The sequence below is a fragment of the Carlito syrichta genome, unplaced genomic scaffold (assembly GCF_000164805.1).
Source record: "Carlito syrichta isolate Samal-C Ts95f unplaced genomic scaffold, Tarsius_syrichta-2.0.1 Scaffold316491, whole genome shotgun sequence".
In the NCBI taxonomy this organism is placed as follows: domain Eukaryota; kingdom Metazoa; phylum Chordata; class Mammalia; order Primates; family Tarsiidae; genus Carlito; species Carlito syrichta.
Window position 1 is genome coordinate 181,414 of NW_007260587.1, and position 18,563 is coordinate 199,976.

At 37.8% G+C, this 18,563-nt stretch overlaps 1 protein-coding gene across 3 annotated transcripts in view; it reads right to left on the minus strand.

The window, feature by feature from the left end:
• CCDC18 (coiled-coil domain containing 18) overlaps positions 1-15,947 on the minus strand; it is a 97,873-nt gene extending 81,926 nt beyond the window's left edge. For 2 of the 3 annotated variants that reach the window (XM_021707302.1, XM_021707304.1), the window contains exons 1-5: positions 15,812-15,947; positions 15,148-15,322; positions 12,517-12,678; positions 6,555-6,660; positions 4,924-5,052 (exon numbers count right to left, since the gene is read on the minus strand). In XM_021707302.1, coding sequence (XP_021562977.1) covers positions 4,924-5,018 — 95 coding nt within the window. In that variant the 5' untranslated portion in view covers positions 5,019-5,052; positions 6,555-6,660; positions 12,517-12,678; positions 15,148-15,322; positions 15,812-15,947. Of the gene's footprint in view, positions 1-4,923; positions 5,053-6,554; positions 6,661-12,516; positions 12,679-15,147; positions 15,323-15,811 lie in introns of those variants that run through there. The other variant, XM_021707303.1, reaches the window with a different exon arrangement.
• Positions 15,948-18,563: the final 2,616 nt, after the last annotated feature.

Genomic DNA, 18,563 nt, shown 5'->3' on the forward strand with positions numbered 1-18,563 from the left:
GTGAGTAAAGTACAGAAATCTTAGGTAAATGAATTTTTATGTATGTATATCCTTAACTACTATCCAAATCAAACAGAGAACACTTCCAGCACCCCAAAGGACTCCCTCGTATACCTTTCCAGTCAATACTGTATTTATTTATTTGAGTCGGAGTCTCACTTCGTCACCCAGGCTGGACTGTAGTGGCATGCTCACGGTTACCCCAGCGTCGACCTGGGCTCAGGGGATCCTTCCTCCTCAGCCTTCCAAGTAGCCGGAACTACAGGCACGTGCTACCATGCCTGCCTATTTTTTTTTCATTTATTGTAGAGACAAGGTCTCACCAAGTTGCCCAGGCTGGTGTCGAATCCCTGAGTTAATCTTCGTGTATCTCCCAAAGTGCTGGGATTACAGGCGTGAGTCACTGCGCCTGGCATACATATCTTTTAATAGATACAGGAACTAAGTTCTGTTGAGCTGGATACTGGATTTTGGGGCAGGCCTATGTTTACTTCTTTTTTTTGAGTTGGAGTCTCATTCTGTTACACAGATTGGTGTGCAGTGGCTGCTCCTGGTTACTGCAGCCTCGACCTGCTGGGCTCCGGGGATCTTTCCGCCTCAGCCTTCCAAGTAGCAGAAACTACAGGTATGCGCTACCATGCCCAGCTAATTTTTGATTTATTGTAGAGATGAGGTCTTGCCAAATTGCCCTGGCGGGTCTCAAACCCGCAGGCTCAGGCAATTCACTCACCTCAGCCTCCCAAAGCTCTGGGATTACAGGCTGAGCTACCAAGCCCGGCTCCCATGTTTACTTCTAACAGGTAGTGACAAGTGTTTTTCAATGTAGTCATTGTGGGCCACAGTAGGCCTGAAGTTTCCTTTCATCATCATCATTTGGACTGGTTTAGTTATTTGTGGGCAGTTATTCGATTACTGATTCAGAATTTCTTCTTCTTTTTTTTTTCTGAGTTGGTGTCTCACTCTGTCACCCAGGCTGGAGTACAGTGACACCACGGCCACCCCAGCGTCGACCTGCTGGGCTCCAGGGATCCCTCCGCCTCAGCCTTCCAAGTAGCCAGAACTACAGGCACATACTACCACACCTGGCTAATTTTTGATTTATTGTAGAGAGAAAGACTCGCCAAGTTACTCGGGCTGGTCGTGAACCTGCAAGCTCAGGCAATCCATTTGCCTCAGCCTCCCAAAGTGCTGGTATTACAGACTGAGTCACTGAGCCCGGCCCAGTATTTCTATCAGTTATACATCTATTCAAATTTTCAACTTATTTTAAAGTTAGTTTTGTTCAATTATATTTTGCTGAGAAATTTACTTAATCTAAGTTTTCAAATTCATCATCCTTAAACAATTCAGTTATTGGTTTTATCTCATATCACAGCTAAATCTGTAACATGGGAGTCCCTTTTTAATCCCAATATTTGTGTCTTTTCTCCTTGATTAATCTCGTCAGATGTCCATTTCCTTGGTCATTGTGAAAAGAACTACATTCAGGTTTTGGTAATCCTTTCTATTGTTTCTTTATTTTCATTCATTTCACACTTATCTATATTATTTTCATACTTCTATTTTCTTTTGATGTTTGTTCTTTCTTCTGACATTCTTTTCCCAACTACATAACTGGATATTTTAGTTCATTAATTTTCAGTCACAATTTATAATATATGCATATAAAGTTAGACATTTTCCTCTAAGAATATCATTTGTTACAGCTTACAAGAAGTGATATGCATTAATTTTTAGGTCACTCAGTTATAAAAGTTTTCTAATTTCTTCAATGGTCAATGAATATCATTAAGGCTGGTTTTACATTTCCAAACATACAAGTTTTTTTTGGAAAGTGCCTTAGTCTATTTGTGATGCTGTAACAAGATATCACAGGTTGGGTAATTTACAAAAAACCAGAAATTTATTTCTCACAGTTCTGGAGACTAAGAAGTCCAAATCAAGGCACTAGACTTGGTAGATTAGGACTCAATCTCTCCGCTTCCAAGATGGTGCATTGAATGCTGTGTCCTCAAGCAGGGAGGAACACTGTGTTCTCACATAGCAGAATGCAGAAGGCCAAGAAGGGAGAAACACCATCTGTCAAGTCTTTTGTAAAGGCAATTCATTCATGAAAGCAGAGACTTCATGGCCTAAGTACCTCCCAAAGGCCCTACCTTCCAACACTGTTGCATTGGGAATTAAGTTTCCAACACCAGATATTTGGGGGATATATTCAGACCACAGCAGAAAGTCAGTATTCATTTTAGTTTTCCAAAAAGCTCCAAGCGTCTTCATTTCACATCTCTACCTAAAACTCCCAATAGGTTACTTACGCTTTTCAGGTTAAAATACAAATCCCTTGGTATAACACACAAAGCAATCTATGTCTGAACTCAGCCTGTTTCTCTTGCCTCATCTCCCACTATACCTATTTACTTACATAGGACATAAAACTACTTAGAGTTCTTCAGCAACAATGCTTTTTAATACTTCTATACCTTTGCAAAGGCTGCCTAGAATGTGTCTCTTCCCATATACTCATCTTTTGAAATCAAAGTCAATACTCTATCCTAAAAATCCTCTCTTATCTGAATTCCATAGAGGAAACTAGTTGCTCTTCCTCTTTATTTTTTCTTAGCAGCTGCACTATGAATCTGGTCTTCATGTTTTATTATCTCACTATTTTAAATAGTCAGGTACAAAGCTTATCTGAGCAAGTCAAGTATGAATTTTAGAATGTTTAACCACACATTTACATAGCAGTTAGGATTTGTTAGTATTTATGACTTAACAGGCAACCTACACTTCATTTCATCTTCATATCTACCCACATCAAGACGATATCATCTTGATTTAATAGATAAAAAAACAGGTTTCAAAAGGTTAAACAGATTGTCCAAGATAACAAAGCCACTGAGAGGTAAAATCTGGCTGATTCCAAAATCTGAACATTTTTCACTAAGCAACACTGCCTACCAAATACATATTGTAACGTGAACTACGATAACCAAATGCTGCTGAGAAAATGTTCTCCCAAACCTATTTAAATTTTTTTTAAATGGCATGTAGATAGGTGCTGAATGGTTTTTAGAAGCTTAAGTGTACAACAAACTATTTATAACAACTTTTATTTCATTTATTTATTTGTAACTTTTTTTAGAGACAAGATTTCATTCTGTCACCCAAGCTAGAGTGCAGTGACAAAATCCTAGCTCACTGCATCCCTGAACTCCTGGGCTTTAAGCAATCCTTCTACTTCAGCCTCTCGAGTAGCAGGGACTATAGATGTGTACAATAGGCCTATTTATTTTTACTTATTTGTAAAGACAGGGTCTTACTATGTTACCCAGGATGTTCTTGAACTTCCAGATTCAAATGATCCTCCCACCTTAACCTCCCAAAGTGCTGAGATTATAGGTGTGAGCCTATACCTGCCTAATTATTATTATTATGTTTTAAGAGATAGAATTTTGCTGTATCGCCCGGGCTAGACTCAAACTCCTAAGCTCAAGTAATTCTCCCACCTCAGTCTTTCAAGTAGCTGAGACTACTGGTACATACTTCCATACTACATTTACAATAACTTCAAAAAAATACTTCTTCAGTGCTGGGTGTGGTGGTTCATGGTTATAATCCCAATGCTTAGGAGGCCAAGGCAGGAGGACTGCTTGAGAACAGGAGTGCAAAACTTCTCAAATTTTTTTGTTATCAAAGAACATAAAAACGCAGATTATGATTTTACCCTGTGTAAACACTGCTGTAATCCTATGTTATAAATCTCATTAAACTAAAAATTTTAGCCAGGTGCAGTAGCTCACGCCTGTAATCCAAGCTCTTTGGGAGACAGAGGTGAGAGGACTGGCTGAGTCCAGGGCTTCAAGAACAGCATGGGCAACTTGGTGAGACTCATCTCTACAATAAATCAAAAAATTAGCCGGGTGTGGTGGCACGCACCTGTGGTTCCAGCTACTTGCAAGGATGAGGAAGAAGGATTACCTGAGCCCAGCAGATCGAGGTTGTAGTAGCCATGAGCGTACCACTGCACTCTGGCCTGGGCTACAGAATGAGACTCCGACTCAAAAACAAACAAAATAAAAAACAAACAAAAACTCAAAATTTTTAAATCTTCGTTAGTTTAAAAGTTAATTGGCATTCAAAGCTAGGTCAGAGCTACTAAAAGGAAGAATTGACTACTCTTTCCCATGCATTGAGTTTCTTTTTGTATCATATCTGTAAGACAAAATTTTCTCTTATGAGTTTATGCAATACTTTATTTAATTTTATAAGAGGTAATATTAATTTTCAGGTTTTTTCTGTATTTGCATTTTAAACCTAATACATTGGTTTCAAATAGGTCAACTAACAATTTCAGAAATAGGTAATATCATTATATTGACAATCTTTATGAGTCTTTTAGGAATTAACCCCAATCTAGAATGCTAATAACATAAAATCCACACAAAAATTTTAGTGGAAAATTTACAAAAATTAATAGATATAAAGAACATTAAGCTATTCTACTGCTAAATTTCTGAAAATTTTTCACTTCAAAAATTAACTCGAATTTTAAATAGGTAATATATCACTTTACTCCCTTCCAGAAAAATTATTTGCTTTAAAAACACATACCCTGGCTGGGCGCAGTGGATCAAACCTATAATTCCAACACTTTGGGAGGCGGAGTCAAGAGGATTGCCTGAGCTCAGGAGTTTAGGACCAGCCTGAGTAACATGGTAAGACCTCCTCTCTACAATAAATCAAAAAAATTAGCCAGGCATGATGACACATACCTGTGTTTCCAGCTACTTGGAAGGCCAAGGTGCAAGATCACCTGAGCCCAGCAGGTTGAGGGTGCAGTGGCTATAAGTGTGCAACTGCACTCCAGTCTGGGCGACAGAGGGAGACTTCGTCTCAAAAAAACAAAAAACAAAAAACACATACCTTTTGCCTTGTTTACTTTGTTCAAGTAAGTCCACCTTCAATTTTATACATTCCTCTTTGGACTCCTGCAGACTCTGTTCTTTTTCAGTAACCATTTTCTGGCTCTGTTCTAATTTATTTTCTGCCTCTCTATAAAATAAAGAATTTTTTTTAAAGATGTTATTCCAGGTATGCAAGAGTAATTCAACATTACAAATTTCATTATTTTAAATCAATGAGTTAAGAGAAACAATATAGAAAAAGAAATAGATAAAAAGGCATATTCATCACTTGTCACTTGAGGAGTAAAAGTATACTTCCATCAAATGATAAACATATCTGAAATAACAGCTCACATTACAGCTACTGAAAGCATTACAACATAGTTCAGAAAGTAGCTAAGGATGACTGCTATTATCCCCACATGCAACAATATTTCTGATAGCTCAACCCACTGCAAAAATCAGAAATAAAAAAGCAATAAGTATAAATGCTAGAAAAGACAAAATTTTTCTTTATTTGCTGATAATATTATTAGTTATCAGGAAAATCCAAGAAAATAAAAATATAAAATTACTGGAATAAAAAATCATGAGAAATAGTCCAATTATAAAATAATTATATTAATCAAAAATTAGCAGCCCTCCCATAAACTAGCAACAATCAAAGTGCAAACAAATTCACAATAACTGAAAATATAAAACACCTAAGAATAAATTTAAAATAATATATTACAAAGAAAATTATAAAGCTCCAATGGACATGAAAGACAACTTTAGCATGCGTCAGAATCGTCTGCAGAACCTGCTAAAACATCTCCCAGTTTGGGTCTCACCTCCAGTTTGTGATTCAGTAAGCAAGACAGGACCTAAGAATTTGCATCTTTTTTTTGAGTTGGAGTCTCATTCTGTAGTCCAAGCTCGAGTGCAGTGGCATGCTCACAGCCACTGCAGCCTCAACCTGCTGGGCTCAGGCAATCCTTTCGCCTCAGTCTTTCAAGTATCTGGAACTACAGGCGTGTACCTGTACCACACCCAGCTAATTTTTTAATTTAATTGTAGAGACGAGGTCTCGCCAAGTTGCCCAGGCTGGTCTCAAACCCCTGGGGTCAGGCAATCCTCTTGTCTCTGCCTTCCAAAGTGCTGGGATCAAAGGCGTGAGCCAAGGCACCCAGTGTTAAGAATTTGTATTTCTAACAAGTTCACAGATGATGCTAATACTGCTGGTCCCATAATTACACTTTCAGAATCACTCAAATAGAGTAAGATGCTAATATGTATATATTTCCCATTTTATTAAAGCAGAAAAAGAATAAATTATACAGTGCCTGACTCCTTATATTTTATTTCTTGAACTCCCATTGAAGCATTGGGCATACACTGCTATGTAGGGCAAGAAATGAACTAATTTATAAAAGCATGCAAATCAGTATCTGGTCTTAAATTTACTCTTTTTTCAACCCCCTATATAGTGCATATAACTTGCAGTCAAGAGGAGTTATGATTAATTGGAAATAGATTCAACAAGTTTTAAGGCACTAAACACTATTAGGTTACTATAGATTTACTGGGGTGGGGAACAAGATTCAACAAGATATAACAAAAAGTAAAAGTAGAAAATGAAAATTTCAAAGCTATAAAAATCATATTTACCTCAAAACTTTATCTTGGGCTGAAACTTCTGCTTCCAAATTTATAATCTGTTCTTCTAAGATTGGGACATTAGCTGCCTGCTGTGAAAAGACTCCAGTATAGAAACCTAAAACACAAAAACAACTTTTAGAGTACTTTATTTCCGAAAATAATCTACTTGATCCTCAGCTTTTTTCCTGTCAGATCATGGGGCTCAATAGAACTTCCAAATCATTGGGTCAATGTAAACCTCATCCTATCAATTTCTTTAATCAACACTTACATGGGCATGTCATTATCACAAACTAGTCTCAGCATGTAGGCTTCTGCCATTACCATCAATTTACTATCTCAGTATAAGTGATAAGCTCTCTGAGGAAAAGATAGAATCTCTACCGATACCACTAACTTCACATATATTAGAAAATTAAATATAAAAATATCAAACTATAAAAAATTATATAACAAAATACTTATTTTTTATGACTTTAAACTCTAATTATAGAATGTTTGCTTACTAGAGAAAATCTAGATAAAATAAAAAATCATATAAATTCTCCTATCTATAAGATAGAGAGTGCAGCAGGGTAAGAATCCACAATCTAAATGGTATGTAAGAGAATATCAACATAATAACTAATTGTTCCTGAAAAAGAGGTTTAGAGCATGAAGGCACAAACTACAGTAGAGGTCATGGGTGAGGTCTCATCTTTACTATAAATAAAAAATTAGCCGAGTGTGGTAGCGCGCACCTGTAGTTCTGGCTACTTGGAAGGCTTAAGCGGAAGGATCCCCGGAGCCCAGCAGGTCAACTCTGGGGTGGCCGTGAGTATGTCACTGCACTCCAGCCTGGGCGATGGAGTGAGATTCCAACTCAAAAACAAAAACCAAGACTACAGTTCAAAATCTCTGCAGATAGTAGTCACTCTTTTTTTCCCCACTCCCAGAATATCAAGAGCAGGGTGATGGCCTACCAGAAAAGAGAAAGTTTATTATCTGAAAAAACTGAACAGAAGCTTAGGATTCTGGGATACTAGGAAGAATAATCAGCAGGGATGAAGTAGAGCTATAACAAGGGAATTAATATAGAACCATCAGCCCCCAGCTTAGTACTCTATCATATTTAGGGCTGTTTCACAGGTGGGAAAGCAGAGGATTTTTTGCTGGAGAAACTCAACAGCTCCAAAGTAAAAGACTATCACATACTGATACTGGTTGGGGATAAGGAAATGTTTCCACCCACAAATGAAGACCAATAGACAACAAACTCACCAACACAGAGCAAGCTTCCAAACAGCATCTAAACACCTCTCTCTTAAATATGACAACTAAAACACTAACATCTGTAAAAAGCCAATATGAAAGTCAGAGGCCCAAACAAAAGAAAAAGGAACTGGTGAGCAAAGCAAACACGGAAAAAAAGTCATAAAATCTTCAGAGATCTAAAAGAAGATACTGCATCAGGTTGTTACAAAATATATAAAGACATCTCCTAAAAAGAATCACAGAGAAAAAAACCTACAAGATATAGAGGACGAATCAGGTGATTCAACATTTACCTATAAGAAATACAGAAGAGCTGGGCTCGGTGGCACAGCCTGTAATCCCGCAACTTTGGGAAGCTGAGGTGAGTGGATTGCCTGAGCCCACGGGTTCAAGACACGCCTGGGCAGGCGAGACCTCATCTCTACAATAAAATCAAAAAATTAGCCGGGCGTGGTAGCGCGCGCCTGTAATTCCGGCTACTCCGAAGGCTGAGGCGGAAGGATCGCCGGAGCCTAGCAGGTCGAGGCTGCAGAGTTAGACTCCAACTCAAAAAAAAAAAAAAGAAATACAGAAGAAAGAAAACAGGATAAAAAATTATCAAAAAGATTATATGAGAAAACTTTCCAGAACTAAAGGACAAATTTCCAGCCTGAAAGGGCCCTCATATACCCAATATGAGGAATAAAGGCCTATTCAAAGATACATTGTTGTGCAATTTTAAAACATTACGGAAAGAGAGAAAATCCTAAAAACTACCATAAAGTGAAAAACAAATGAGAAAAAAACATTACATGCTAAGGAAAGTAATTCACAATGGCATCAGACTTTTCAAAGCAGCACTGGAGGACAAAAGAAAGCAATGTCCTAAAAATTCTGACATTAAATAATTTTCAACCTGGAATTTAATCATAAGTGGGAGAGAAATTAAGATATTTTTAGACAGGCAAGGAAGTGACTGAAAGCTATGCTCCAATCATAGACATAATAAACTAAGAAAGAACACAATGTGGGATTCAGTAAACAGTAGGTCCAACCTAGAAGAACACTTTAGAGAAGCACCAAGACAGCAGCTGGACAGCAGGCCTAGAGGGCTAAAAGCTCAGAAAGAGAAGGATGACATGCTCTAGAAAGTGTAAGTACAAACATTGCCAAAGGCAAATTATCAATATACTGATTGAGCCAATGGGGAATTACAGCAAAAGATTCTCAATAGCGGCATATATGCAACATCAAAAACTCAGACCTGTCCTGTAAAAGTCAGCTTCCCAAAAAATATTTTATTTAAACAATCTAGAAAATGCTGAGCTGGGAAGAGAAATACCAGTATCTTACTGCTAGGAATAAGTAACCACTGGTATATTCATAGCCTACCAAAAAAAAAAGACCCAAAATACTATTAGTTCAGTAGGTATTAACTCCTCTTTGTATCTCTTTTTTTGATTTAAATAATTAAGCATTTATGAATTTAAAAAGAGACATTATCTATAGCTGAAGAAAATTTTAGAATATAATTAATAAACAAAAAGTGAAGAGATAAATCATAAAGAACTCTAAATGGCAAGCAAATATACCAAAAAGGTAGACCTAGTAAGAAATAAAGAAAAACAGTATGTTCCCCTTAAAGTGACCAAAAAAAAAAAAAGTAGAATACTGAACGTAGAGTGCAGTAAATATCTGAAAACATTCTTTCCCAGTAATTTGGTCATTCTGCCTCTAGAAAACTTTCCTAGAAATAAACCCAAACACCAAAGAATTTTTTTTTTTTTTTTTTAGTTGGAGTCTCACTCTGTTGCCCAGGCTGGGGTGCAGTAGCACACTCACGGTCACCCCAGCGTCGACCTACTGGGCTCCGACAATCCTTCCACCTCAGCCGGAGATACAGGTATGTGCTACCACACCTGATTAAATTTTTGATTTATTGTAGAGACAAGGCCTCACCATTGATGCCCAGGTGTTGAACCCACGGGCTCAGTCAATCCTCTCACCTTAGCCCTCCAAAGTGCTGGGATCACAGGCTTGAGCCACTGCGCCCCGGCCAACACCAAAGAATTTTATGTTCATTGTTGTATTTTTTCCTCCTTGGGCTGAAATAATCCCTAACAGCACTTTGTTTTGTTTACAAAACAGAAAAGAAGCTAGGCATGGTGGCTCATACCTGTAATCCCAGCACTTTAGAAGCCTCAGGTAGGAAGATTGCTTGAGTCAAGGAGTTCAAGTTACAGTGAGCTATGATCACACCACTGTACTCCAGCCTGAGTGTGGGGGTGTGTGTGTGTGTATACACACACACACACACACACACATATAAAATAGTATGTATATATATATGTATATATCTATACACATATATATGTAAAGTGTCTATAAAAGTAAATAGTGAAAGCCCCACTCCAACTTCTTTTTTTAAATTTTTTTTTTTTCTTTTATTTTCTGGGTCGGAGTCTCACTCTGTCGCTCAGGCTGGAGTGCAGTGGCACACTCATGGACACTGCAGCCTTGACCCGCTGGGCTCAGGCGATCCTTTCGCCTCAGCTAAGTAGGTGGAACCACAGACGCTCACCTGGCTAATTTTTTTATTTACTATAGAGACAAGGTCTCATCAAGTTGTCCAGGCTGATCTCGAACCCGTGAACTCAGGCAATCCTCTCGTCTCAGCCTCCCAAAATGCTGAGATTGCAGGTTTGAGCCACCACACCCAGCTCCCACTCCAACTTCTAACCCCTAAGTTATCAAGAAGTGTGGAGCAGTTTCTATCCTTACGTATATCACATGTATACCTATATACTTACACACACAAACATGGGCCTGTATGTTTGTGTGTGTACTTGTAAAAAGCAAAACTGGGATCATTATACATGTGTGTATTAGTCTGTAATTTTTTCTACCACTAAATATATTAGGTAATAGTGTGGTTTTTTTTTGAGTTGGAGTCTCACTGTCACCCAAGCTGGAGTGCAGTAGTACACTCACAGCCACTGCAGCCTCGACCTGCTGGGGTCAGGCAATCTTTCTGCAACAGACTTCCAAGTAGCTGGAACCACAGGCGCTTACCACACCAGGCTAATTTTTTTTTTAATTGTAGAGACAAGGTCTTCCCAAGTTGCTCAGGCTGATCTTGAACGCTGGGCTCAGGCAATCCTCTCATGCTGGCCTCTCAAAGTGCTGGGATTACAGGCATGAGCCACCGCGTCTGGCTATAGGTAATAGTTTTTGAGAGCTAACTGTATATAGATACTATTCTACAGACATTTTTCCTTTACAGATAGTATATCATTTAAACCTTTGTAATGTCCCATGTAATTCAAACAACTTTATAAAGTTCCATAAAGTCAAACAACTTTGCATCCTAATATTAATATATCTACTTCATTTTTTTTAAAAAAAGGCTTTGTCGGCAGGTATAGTAGCTCATGCCAGTAATTCCAGCACTTAGGTAGTCCAAAGCAGGAGGATTGTTTGAGCCCAGGATTTTGAGACCAGCCTAGACAACATAGCAAGACCTCGTCTCCACAGAAAAACAAAAAATTAGCCGGGTGTAGAGACACATGCCAGTAGTCCTAGCTATTTAGGAGGCTGAGGTGGAAGGAGGATACCTGAACCCAAGAAGTCAAGGTTATAAGTCATGATCATACCACTGCACACCAGTTGGGCCACAGAGTGAGACCCTGACTCTAAATAAATAAATAATAAAACTAAAACAGGCTCTGTTGCAATCCATTTTTATGGGTATACCATAATTTACTTTACCATATCTTTATTACTGAACATTTTGGCTATTTCTAATTTTTTTGTATAACACCAATTATTTAGCAAAAAACAAAGGAACCAACGAAATAGTAGAATTCTTAACCAAGTTGTGGTACAACCACATAATGAAACAAAATGCTACCATAAAAAAACGATCAATGAAAAAGCAACATAAATGTGTCAGAAAATGGTTAGACAATATGTGAAGTAAAAAAATAAAAACAACAAGGAAAAACCAAAACTGTTTAAAACAGTCTGAATTCAACTATATAATAAATCAATAAAGTGGTATCTCGATGGTGGAAATTCTAGGTGATCTTTTTCTCTCTTCTTTTTTAAGTTTTTAACAATAAGAATGTATTCTTTTAAAAAACAAGATAGGCAAGTTATACTTCTTAGTATAAGAAATAAAACTGGTTGGGCGCAGTGGCTCACGCCTATAATCCCAGCACTTTTGGAGGCAGAGGCAAGAGGATTAACTGAGTTCAGGGGTTCAAAATCAGCTGGGGCAACTTGGCGAGACCTCATCTCTACAATAAATCAAAAAATTAGTCAGGCTTGGTGGCACACGCCTGTGGTTCCAGCTACTTGGAAGGCTGAGGTGGAAGGATCACCTGAGGCCAGCAGGTAAAGGCTGTGGAGGCCATGAGTGTGCCACTGCCTTCCAGGCTAGGTGACAGAGTGAGATTCCAATTAAAAAAAAAACAAAAACAAATAAAACTACACAAATAATCTTAAGACTTTTATAAGCTGACTTATCTAAATGCAAAAACTATTAAGTTCCACTAAATCATTTTCAGATATAAAATTCATATAAAACTGATTTTATAACATGTTGATATTATAGTACCATAATAAAAATTACTATGCATAACACATTAAGGCAATACAAGGAATATTTTTCCAATTATCAATTTTAAATGATTGCAACTATTTTTTGTTGGCATATTCATCACTTCAAGATACACACCTTTGCTCTTGACTGTGTTAATTCAAAGTGGATAGATTCTATTTTAGTCATTAAAGAATGATTCTGTGTGACCAAACAAGCATTCTGTTGCCTAAGTTTATTAAGTTTCTCTCGAAGGCTTTTAATCTCCTGGTCCACAGGGCTACAAGATGAAAATGACATCTGAAAAATGAAAAAGAACAATCTATTTTGAATCATTTCAATTAAAGATTATAAGCAATTAATAAGAAATACTGAGTAATTATCAATGACTAAACAGCTCAGAAAAAAGTTAAAATATCTAGTTGAGTGTTGACAAGCATATAAGGGAAAATCAGTACTTTTTCCTCCACTGCTGGTGGAAGTATACATAAGTCCAACTTGGAAAACAGTGGTACATTTTGGAAAACAGGTTGACATCATCCAGTAACGTTGAATATGTTAAGAACCAACAATATCATTCCTGGCTACAAATCTGATAGAAACTTTTATGCTTTTAAATCTGAAGATATAAAATATTTATAGCTGCAATATCCACAGAAGATAATAAATGGGAAGAACCCAAATGTCCACCAACAATAAAATGGATAACAGACAACATAACCTATAATCTGTACACATATTTTTATTATACTTTTTATTTTTTTTTTTTTTTGAGTTGGAGTCTCACTCTGTGACCCAGACTGGATGCAGTGGCTGATCCCGGCTACCGCAGCCTCGACCTGCTGGGCTCCAGTGATCCTTCCACCTCAGCTTTCAAGTAGCTGGAACTACAGGTGCGCGCAACCACACTCGGCTAATTTTTTGATTTATTGTAGAGGTGAGGTCACACCAAGTTGCCCGGGCAGGTCCCAAACCCGCGGGGTCAGACAATTCACTCACCTCGGTCTCCCAAAGTGCGGGATTACAGGCTGAGCCACCGAGCCCGGCCTATACTCTTTTAAATATGTATTTTAAAATACATTATTTTAATTTTCATGAGGCTTGCCATTTTCAAAATTATATTCTAATTGACTTTTATTTTATGATATATTTATGCAATTCAAAAGTCAAGAAAAATTATAGACAGAAGTCTCTGTCCCATCTAGTTTCCTTGTTTAGTCTTCTAGTGATTCCACATGCATATACAAGTAAAATAAATTACCTACTTCTCTCACTTCCCTATGCAAAAACCAGCACATTATATATAGCATTCTGCAGCTTGTAATTTTTTACTTGAACAATGTATACTGGCAATCTCTCCATAATCAATACACTGAGAAACTCCTATTCTTTTTTTCTTCTTTCCTCAGCTGCATAGTTTTCCATTGCATGCATAAGCCACTGGTTTATTCAACTAACCCCCTATTACCAGACAACTGAGCTATTTCTAATCTTTTGACATGACAAACAATTCCTCATTTGTATCCTGCAGGTGTACCTATAGGATAGTTTTCCAGAAATGGAAGTTCCAATCAAGGTAAATGTATTTGTAATTTTGGTAAATACTGCCAAATGCCTCTCCACAGGAGTTATATTATTTTGCATTTCCACTAGGCAAAGTATGCACCCCCAATATTTTCATAATATGTAGTACCAAACATCTGAATGCTTACCAATTTAATAGGTAAGAACTGGTATTTAAGTATAGTTTCATTTTGAATTTCTCTTATTATGAGTGAGACTGGACACCTATTCATTAGTTTGGAGATCATTTTATTTCCTTATACACTCACATCTTTTGTCCACTGGGTTGTTGACTGTTTTCTTCTCGTATTCTAGGAGCTCTTTACAATACTAGAGAGATCAGTCCTTTGTCTTTGGTAAAAATTACCAATATTTTTTTCCCAATTTGTGATCTGTCTTTTGATTTTGCTTATGGCAAACACAATGATTTCAACTAAGGCACAATAAGAATGATAAGCAATTTGAACTAGGATAGAGATTAAATTTCTCAGAACTACATACTCTGTAGACATAGAATTTAAATTTATTTTCTATTTTCTAAAATATAGACTTAGGTAACCTCATTAAGCAACTTTCTTACAAAAAGAAGATCTCTTAAGAGATGGCTTTCTGAAGTGGAAAGAACAAGTTTGTATCCAAAAAGATTACGCTGTGTATATGCAACCATATCTGTGTATATGCATGTTGGAAGTATGGGAATAAAGAACAAAAAGTGTGAAAAGGGAGGTAAGAGGACTGAGTAAGGAAGAGGGATAAACACAGGGAACCAGAGAGTAGGACAGAATCAGAAAAAGGGAGAGAGAGTTCCAGACCAGGAAAAGATCTCCAACATCATAGACAAAATTTAGGTATAGTGAAAGATGAAAAGTGCCACTCTATCACATAATACTAGATCCAGGCTAAACTGTGGGTATACTTTACCTAATAAATAATTGATCTTTATACACAGGGAATAATATGAAAATCAAGGGGATTATAATTTACATGAGGAAAGATATTTAGCTGCAAAAAGGTAATCAATATAGAAGATTAAAAATAGAGTAATAGTCTAAGATTACTTTCTTGTTAGAACATAAAAAGAACAATTATATTTAAATTATTGAGCACCATAGTAAGAGATTATATAAAACATGAAAGCATTGAAAGGCATTTAAAGAAAAACTGAAAGAAAAAATATTTTAAGTAGACAGGACTAAAAACAATAACCTTATCTCCTGGCTTTATTTGGAAATCAGTACTGCTACCAGAGATTTTACAAACTTTTTTATAAGGTGAGTATTTCAAAAGTCCAGAGTGGCTAGGCTGAACAAGATCTTCCAAAATGAGCCTTTCAGACCTTGAGGGATTAGTGGCATAATCAGAATTTTCACTTGGACTAACACTAGAGATAAGAGAGAAAATATAATTTAGTTCTTATATAGTTTAAGTATTCACTATACATTGCTATGTATTAAATAAGAAAATAGAAAGGAGACCTGAAATGCTGCTGACAATCAGATTCATAGTTATAAATGTAAGGCAATGTTTCCACTAAATTTTAAATAAGCCATAATTAGTCATATTTCTAGAGCCTCTATGCTAAGATTATTAAGATTACTTAGAATTCCAAAAGTTGTCATAATAATAAACGATTAATAAAGTACAAAATATATATTTTATACTGAGATTTAATACATTAAGGATGTTTTTAATATATACACACTTCTCTAATATTCTTATTTCTCCATAAACTGAGTTACATTAAAAAGTATAGAAAACTATTTAATCCAGAGGCATACTGAAAACATAATATATGATAATGAAACCCATACATTTTACATTCATAAATTAACATCACACTCTGAATTCTTAGGTGATTTTACTTACTTACCTGGATAACTCTTCCCCTAAATTCTGCAAACTCCATTCTGTTATCTTCAGTTCATTTCTTAAGGAAGCAACATTTGCAAGCAAACTTTCTTCTTCGTTGTCTTTATTATAATAGTCTGATGAACTAGATTCCATTTCTTAAAAAAAGAAATGAATTTCTTATACCTTGCCTGAAAGATTCTGTGGTGTCAGTCAAAATATTCTACCACCAATAAAATTTAACTCATTCATCACTTCTCTATTTCAAAAGCTGCAGTCTTTCATGCCAGTTTAAAACCAAAACAAAAAAACAATAACAATCAATTGCTCTGTAGTGTAAAGCCATAATGGAAAGTTCAATACAATGTCATTGTATCAATTCTTCATTTTAGCCAGGGTCTAATTATTATATTTCCCCTTTTCTAATGACATCTTATCCTCTTAACAACTGCTTAAACAAAATATTTTTATTCCATGTTAAAGAAACTAAGAATCAGACATTAAATAACTTGTTGAAAGTCAAACTGTCAATGGTGAAACCAAGATTTGAATCCAGGTCAATCAGGATCCAAAGATGTTTTAATTATGTCACCTTGTACTTGTCTAACTTATTATTTATTATATATCATTATCAACATGAAGTATTTAAACTTTCATAATCATGTTATAAGCTCTGGACATCTGATAAAGTAGTATCATTACAGTCACTTGTATTTTCTTTTTTTTTTTTTGAGTCGGAGTCTCACTCTGTCGCCCAGACTGGAGTGCAGCGGCCGCTCCCAGCCACCGCAGCCTCGACCCGCTGGGCTCCGGCGATCATTCCGCCTCAGCCTTCCAAGTAGATGGAACTACAGGCGCACACTACCACGCCTGGCTAATTTCAGTTATATTTTCTTTGAAGGCAATTTATTACCATATATAAGTAATCTCCTCCTCCCATTCACAATGGTTACAAAATTTGAAAAATACACACATTTACAAGTCACAGCCACAGAGATCAAAATAACATTTGACAGGTCAATTCTTATGAAGAAAAGCTTTTGTTTCTTCAATGGATGAGTATCTCTAGGGTTGTGAAACTCTACTAAATTCCTTCACACATTAAAAAAAAAAAATCATGATAAACACCATACTTTATCATTGACACCATACTTTATTATTGTAATTAATACACCACAGGTTCAAGACCAGCCTGGGTAACTTGGCAAGACCTCATCTCCATAATAAATCAAAAAATTAGCTGGGCACGGTGACGCACACCTGTAGTTCCAGCTACTTGGAAGGTTGAGGTGGAAGGATTGTCTGAGCCCAGCAGGTCGAGGCTGCGGCGGCCATGAGCGTGCCACTGCACTCCAGCCTGGGCGACATAGTGAGACTCCGACTCAAAAAAACCAAAAACTAAAGCTTTATAATCTCTACTACTCCTGTAGCTCTTTCTGCGTAATCTTCAAATTACATTCCTCTTTCAGATCCCATTTGCCTTTTTTATTGTACCATCTCTCTTTCAAGATCTTTTTCCGACCATATCCCAAAGTCCAAAAGGTTAGGGGTCCTGTGCATTATGTTCAGGACCGTAATGTACTTGGAGAAGCTCAACGTTTTGAATGAATTATTGAATACTAAACGGCCATTTCTTCCCTCAGTTAAAATAAGATGCTACATTCATTTCCCACTCAAAAACTCTTGGACGTAGAGAGGAAAATTAAAAGAAAATTCTCACCTTATCTGAAGAAATTGTGGCAGGAAACGAAATGAGATGCTACGTAATCTTAATAGACTCTTTCTACCCTCTTTTCCCTTCGGTTTCCTCAAATTTGCTTTTGCTTAAGTGAGAAAGCTGTCCCGGACAAAAGTCAATGGATCAGGTCCCCATCCTGCTTTCGGGATGCAAAAACATCTCTAGCTCCCTGTTGGATGGTGGAGATAAAAAGGGAATGGGGCAAGTTCTAACATGCCATTCGGCATTATCATCTTAAATCGGGTTTTATGTTCAATCTCTGTGTATTTTCATGTAAGAATTTTCTAGTTTCTGGAGTAGTAATAAATACATTTGACCGTGAAATATTTCCACTTTCCTAGAAGACCGTTTACCGTGTTATGACTTTTCCCGCTTCCATTTACAGCAGTTACAAAGGCCTGCCGCCATCGCCAGCGAATAGGCGGACAGGCACACCCCCCATCACAGACCCTGACGTCGCCTTCGGGCCCTCACCCACGCGTTGCAGGTGCGCGCCCGCACGCCCATCACATCCCATGCTCTTTCACACCCCCTGCATGTGATGCTGTCGAGAAAAGATTCTTCCCTTTGGAAAGAAGTCATAGCTTTATACAGCAGTGTCCCGTCTCAAGAACTCTCAGTATGACACGGTTGGCCCTACATATGTCTGGAGGAAGCAGAAGAAAACCGGGCTCCCTCCTCTCGGATTTTCCATCAGATAAAACACAGCCCTGCAAAGCAGCACGCTCCGCAAGCGCGAGGACCGCGGGGAAGCGCGTCCTAGCGGAGAAGGGGGAGGGGGCAACACTCCCGCAGGTAGGCCGGTTCCACCCGCCGAGGGCAGTCGCTCACCGCCCAAGTCGTCGCTGAGGAGACCCCTCCACGACCGTGCATGCCGCACGCTGGTCTGCGACGGGAAGCCTCGGACTGCTCCCGGCCCCCGGCGTGGAAGCCCCGACCCGGAGCGGAGCACCAGCCCGCAGAAGCCACGGCGTCCGAACCGCCGCGGGAGCCGTTGAGAGGCTCCGCCCCTTCGCCGCCCCCCCCCCGCCTCCCC